Genomic DNA, 6,104 nt, shown 5'->3' with positions numbered 1-6,104 from the left:
ACAATGACATGATAAGCAACGTTATTTTCCAACAACATAACAGACGCATAAATACAGTTGTAAAATTCATTCTGGATCACGGCACACTTCAGGTTTTATACATTCTTACCAACGTGTGAAAATGACTTGGTAAGGTACAATATCCGTTTCAGTACTCAATTCCAAGTAGGTCCTATTCACTGGAAAAAAAAAAAAGTGAAAATCTTTTCGTACTATTCTGTCAAACTGTTAGAATGTCTTGCCTTTTCTGTGGGATTGTTTAATTAGGGATTAAAGAATCCATTTTTCTGTTCGTGAGATGAATGTTGCGTATCAATAAAATTGGCTGCGAATAAACTTGTCTTATCAATCTATTGATGTATGTTTGGTAACAGGTGAACTTTCTTGTGTTTTTTGCACATCTCCCATGAAAACAAAAAGAAATCTGGTTAATAGGTCTGAACCATTAATCTAAAGCAATGTTCATTAGATTAAAGGAGGTACTTGCATATGGCAAAATATGGGAATCGACACCCGTTCCTTTTGTTTTTTCTGGAGGCAAACGAATTATATACTAACTGAGCAAAATCACTGCCAATATGGAGAGGGTAAATGTGTTGCAATTCCTACGACTGAAACTCGCACAAGGCTGTTAACGAACTCGTTTGTTATCTAGATCTTTGGGTAACTCATGCGGAGCTCGACGTGAGTCGTATCGCGCTCGGCATTGTGCACTCGTTCACGCCTACGTCCATGGCCCTACAGACTGTGTTGCATCAAGGAGGTGGGAAGAGCACCTCCCTGGTTGCATGCAGCTGGTTGCCATCTGGTTGTGTGGCTACTATAGTAGTTCAACATCCGAAGCATGCATTACGGTCGATATTGCTCTACATGCATTGGCGTGCGAGAGAAGTACGCGAGCGCTGCAAGCACTGTTCAGCAGTGGGGATTCATGTTTTGAACATATCTAAGTGAGATAATGAGAAACCTCTTGTGAAATATGAAAGAGCATGTAATTTTAAGAAGGATTCAACGTGTATTTGATGAAAATTGGTTTTCAAATGGCTGAGATATCCAACAAATTGATAATAATAAAAGGCGACAGGCCATGCCTTTTATTAGGATCGCTTTGTTTCACCTTGTTTGTTGGATATCTCAGCCATTTCAAAACCGATTTTCATCAAATAAACTTTTGACACCCCTTAGAATTGCATGCTCTTTGACATCTCATAGAGTGGTTTCTGAATATCTCCCAAAACGATAAAAGCTAAATCCTCACCTCTACCAGAACTGTACACACCCTTTAAGAAGCAAGCCCCCCCCCCCCCCCCCCAAAAAAAAAAAAATAATAATAATACTAATGGTTATTTTCATGATGCAAAAATAAAGAATTTGGTGTTCAGAACGAACACCAAAATTATATTGGCTGTTAGTTAGGCAACATGCATGGAAGCTTTGTCGATTTTGGGAAATAATTTTTCGTGTCTATGATGAGCAGATTTTACGTACATGCTTTTAAAGCTTTATCAATACTTGCCGATGACAATTTAATGGATAATTTCTGGATTAACTTAAAAAAAAACTAATAATATTGGATCATACTTTTTGATTATGCAATGCACTGTATTCTATCAACATCGTTGAATGAAAACGTATACAATTATGAGGATGAATTCTATCGTCCGTCTACTTCTAACTCTCGCCTTCTCGACAGACCCTCCAGCAGACAATATCATCTTGATCAAGATTGCTGACAACGAGGACGGACAAGAAACTAATGGCCTCAGGATCACGTGTCATGTCGACCCACGTGACCAACCATTTCCACCAGTGGGAATATACGAGATTGCAGTGAATGACGTCGTCGAGTCAGCTTCAAGCTCCCCTTCCTTGATCCTTGCGTCCATTCCGAGTGAATGCGTTGAAATATCCTGCACCGGTATCAACGACATCGGAAGGACGAACGCTACAAAGATTTACTGTCCAAGAAGTAACGGTAAGACAATAAAACGTTCCATAATATTGTAATTTTTAAATCCCAAATTTTTTGTGATCAGTTCAAAGAAAAATCAATTTCATTTCATATACGTTTTTCTCTCCGAATTCAATTGACATGAAGCCATTTTTTTTTTAATATTAGGATTGACAATATACCAAACTCGTTAGTACTAGCTTTATTGCTGGTAATTGCACGTTGATTCACTAGTATTATAATAGGGATATACATTACTTGTGTCCATTCATGCAAGTGCTATGATTAAAGAAATCCAGGCAAGATATCACTATGAGATTTTTATATTAATATCTTTCTTCATACCCGAACTAGTCTGTTTTGAATTGGCAGTAGCAAATTTGTTCACGTGAAGACAAGGGCTATGGTTGTAGAGTAGGTTGTTGTACTTGTTGTTGTTTTTTCTATACAAGGAAGGTTTAAATTTTAAGATTCAAATGTTTCCCGGGAGTGTTAAGGTGTTAATTACATTTCTTTGGATAAACAATGCAAATAATGTAAACATGATAGTTCTATGTGCATCGTCAACCAAACTCGTCAGTATCTGGCCCGTTAATAGAATACAATGAGGATTCTCCTTCAACCGTTCAATGGACTTTGTTCACCTTTGACCCCTCAAATTCTTGATGGGGGATCTTTATTTTGTTCATCAAGGATGTTCATGATTTGGGGAGAATGCGAAGTACCTGACAAATAAAAAAAAAAAAAACAGTCCAAAAAAAAAAAAAAAACACACACACCAACAAGAACAAAACAAACAGATTATGTATTTGTGTTGTTGTTGCTTTTTTTAATTCTTAGGTCATGCGCCTCCAGCGAGTGACATACTCTCCATCGAGACCCAGGAGATCAATGGGGAAGGAAGCCAGGTCATTCTCGTTATCACGTGTCACATTAGTCCCGAGGGTCAGCCCGTCCCACACCTTCACACCTACACCATCGGAGTCGACAACACCACGCTCTCCTCGTCCAGCAGCGCCTCGGCTCTTTTCAGACCACGCCCACACAACAGGTGCATCAATATCACGTGCTCGGGGACGAACGGGATTGGTTGGACCTACACCAGTCTCGAGTACTGCTTGGAGAGAGGTTAATCTACTTTTGATAATGATTTCATTCGCCTCTGGACGTTGAGAGAGCAAGCATAAAAATGTGTAATGTGAAATACTACATATTGTGGATGATAGCTACAATTTTGTCTAATGTTTGACTCTCACCTTCATCCCTACATGCTAGATGATTATTTCTTCAATATTCCTATCATATTCAAATTTATACCTGAAGAATTTGATCAAAGTAATTCAATTTACTTTCGAGACTTTGTGTCATTTTTTCACTCTTGTTTTGAATATGGTTATGATAAGTTCTTGAAATGACAATGTACAACTTAGATAAAGTACTAGTACAATGTATATGAAAAGACGTGTGTGTAAAATGGTCTGGGCCTTGTCCGTTTACCTTCGATCATCCCGTTAATTGTGCTCTGTCAAAACATTACGGTCATTATTTTGGTTTGGCCATACAGCTCCCATTGCTTGTCTACATCGCGGAGCTCTTCAGAAGTCGTCGACCACGTACGCCTTGCTCTTCACAGCGTTGTTCATGTCGATGGTGACCTATGTAATCGTGGTGATGAAAAGAAGAAAAATTATCATCCTCTGAAGAGGTACTGTAGACTTCCTTTTCTTCCTTTTCTACTACATTTTCTTCCTCTCATTTTTTCCCTTACCGGTACTTTTTCTTTCTCTTTTTCTATCCTGCCTCCTACACCCCCTTGAAGTGCTCCAAAATCTTTTTACTATTTTACCTCTTTGTCTCAATCTTCTTCTTCCCGCTCTTTTCTTGCCTATTCAATTCTTTCTTATTCATCGTTGGCATCTTCCTCTACTTCTCCTTTGGATCTTTGGTATTTAGCCTTGTTTAAGTTCCCTTATTGCCAGTCATAAGATGCATGGAAAGTAATTGTAAAGTAGAGCTAAGGGTGGCAGGTTTATGATTTGAAAGCTTAATTTAATACTGACTCGACGCGTGAATGAGAGAAATACGTCTCCATCTTGTACTCATCCTCCGTGACCGGTTTCTATCAAAGTGTAGAGTAGCAACACTATTTTGAGACAACGGCATTGGAAACGATTCCCTCGAAACAATAACCAAGGATCGTTACCGAGGTTTCTATTTCAATGCGATTTTTCAAAGCATTTTGTGGGTTTGCTGATGTAGTAATAATTACATGCAAACATAAAAACCTAATTTTTTATAACCTCTTGAGACTTTACCTGTGTATCTGAACACTTTGAATGATAGAGGCATTTTCCTCTACTGAGATGTGTCTGTCTAATGTCCTAACTTTCAAATTGTTTCTGTCCTTTCTTGTGTATTTTTCTTATAGATCGAGAGCATAAACTGGAATCGTGGTCTCATATTCATGTTTGCCATTTCATTCGACAAAGATAATTCCCCACTGACGGATGTGACAGTAGAGGAGTGTAGTTCATAAAGCCTTAGATCCATATTTCAGTCGAGATCTTACACTATTTAAACACTAAAACGGACGGAATACGTATAGCCATAATGTACAAAGAGGTGGAAATCATGCAGCGAATTTGGCTATTGTGTCCTACAATTACATGATGGTATACTTTGTTTAAAATGGACGTGATCTGTAATCAAGATAGATTTACTTGTCTCTTTTATTTCTTTTTTCAAATTAATCGCAATTCAAGTTTGGGTTACCGCACGGAGAAAAAAAAAATCACACTTTCCCATCAACATGCGAGATTTAAAAGCAGTAAAGCGGTTGATGATGATGAACTGATGATGAACAGAAAACCAAAATATCTCTCATATTTGTAATTACGTAGGTGATGTCGACTGCATATGGACTGATATAGGTAAGAAAAAAAAAGCAATGTTTGTGAGGATTTTGCATCTCCCTATTCTTTTCTTTTGTCAGACCTTGTTCCCAGTGCTAAAAGATTTGATTTGTTTTGTTTTAATTTGATTTGATTTGATTTGATTTGATTTGATTGTTCCACATCTCAAAACACAAATAACATGATACAATCGATTGAACATAAGACTGGACATAGCGTCGTAATTACAAAGAATACAAGAGAAGACAATTTTACAAACATGAAATGTGAAGGACCTACTAAAAAGCAAAGATTGTAATGTATAGGTCAGTTATAAAGACAGTTGAAGGAAGAGACGATTAGTCCCCGACACGAGGACAATTACTTGAAACCCTTGAAACGAGGACAGTAACTTGAAATATAAAGACAGTTGAAGGAAGAGACGTTTAGTCCCCGACATGAGGACAATTACTTGAAACCCTCACAAGTATGGTTTACTAGTTTCAAAACTCGGCGTTACTTTGCTTCGTTATCCAATGCATTGGATCAAAGCATGATCAGTTTAGACTTGAGTGATGAAAGAATTGCATGATTACAATTAAGCCTTAATGCTGTAGTATATAGGATTGTCATTGTAAACGCATTTTACGCAGTAAAGACCTCTTTTGAAGATTGAACAATCATTTCTCTAACACTTGTCTCGTTTCATTATTTAAAGTGTGTATTAAAGTTGTTTAAATTCTCAATTTGTCAAATAAAGAGAAGAGAAGTGTAGAATAGAAATCACAGAGACGAATTTTATGCGATTTCTAAACAGTTTATTTAAGTGTATAGGGAAGGATATTGATAAAGGCGCCTGTAAGTTGACTTTTAAACTATAAGAATATTAAGAGCAATGGTTTGAAGGCGAAAAACGAAGGTGGGCGAGTGACGGACGTGACATCGAGACGCTTGTGTGTTTGTATGTATGCGTGTATTTTTGTACTATGTATGATTATGTGCACATGTGTAGATTAAAAAAACCGTCTAATTTCGTGTATAATTATGAAGTAAGTGACGAATGCTAATACTATTCATGTATTACGCAAACTGCTGCAGATTATAGGATGTCAGAGTATATATGGTGTTCAGGGGGTGTTTCATCAATTAAGTCAGCGCTGACAAGTTGTCAGTCTCTGACAATTTCAGTAAAATCCTTAGTTTTGATTGCTTGAGATGCTCTGGTCACTGCCTGTTACTATGGTTATTGTCAGCGACTGACA

At 37.5% G+C, this 6,104-nt stretch overlaps 1 protein-coding gene across 1 annotated transcript; it reads left to right on the top strand.

Moving 5' to 3' along the window:
* The first annotated feature begins 1,647 nt into the window (after positions 1-1,647).
* LOC139722596 (uncharacterized) lies at positions 1,648-5,495 on the top strand. Its single transcript, XM_071633901.1, has 4 exons — positions 1,648-1,975; positions 2,792-3,079; positions 3,516-3,656; positions 4,380-5,495. The coding sequence occupies exons 1-3, from the start codon at positions 1,648-1,650 to the stop codon at positions 3,650-3,652; spliced, it is 753 nt and encodes a 250-aa protein (XP_071490002.1). The 3' UTR covers positions 3,653-3,656; positions 4,380-5,495.
* Positions 5,496-6,104: the final 609 nt, after the last annotated feature.

The sequence above is a fragment of the Diadema antillarum genome, unplaced genomic scaffold (assembly GCF_040938485.1).
Source record: "Diadema antillarum isolate AM-2024a unplaced genomic scaffold, OU_Dant_1.0 scf00000014, whole genome shotgun sequence".
NCBI classification, from domain to species: domain Eukaryota; kingdom Metazoa; phylum Echinodermata; class Echinoidea; order Diadematoida; family Diadematidae; genus Diadema; species Diadema antillarum.
This window is presented reverse-complemented; position numbering and strand designations above follow the sequence as displayed.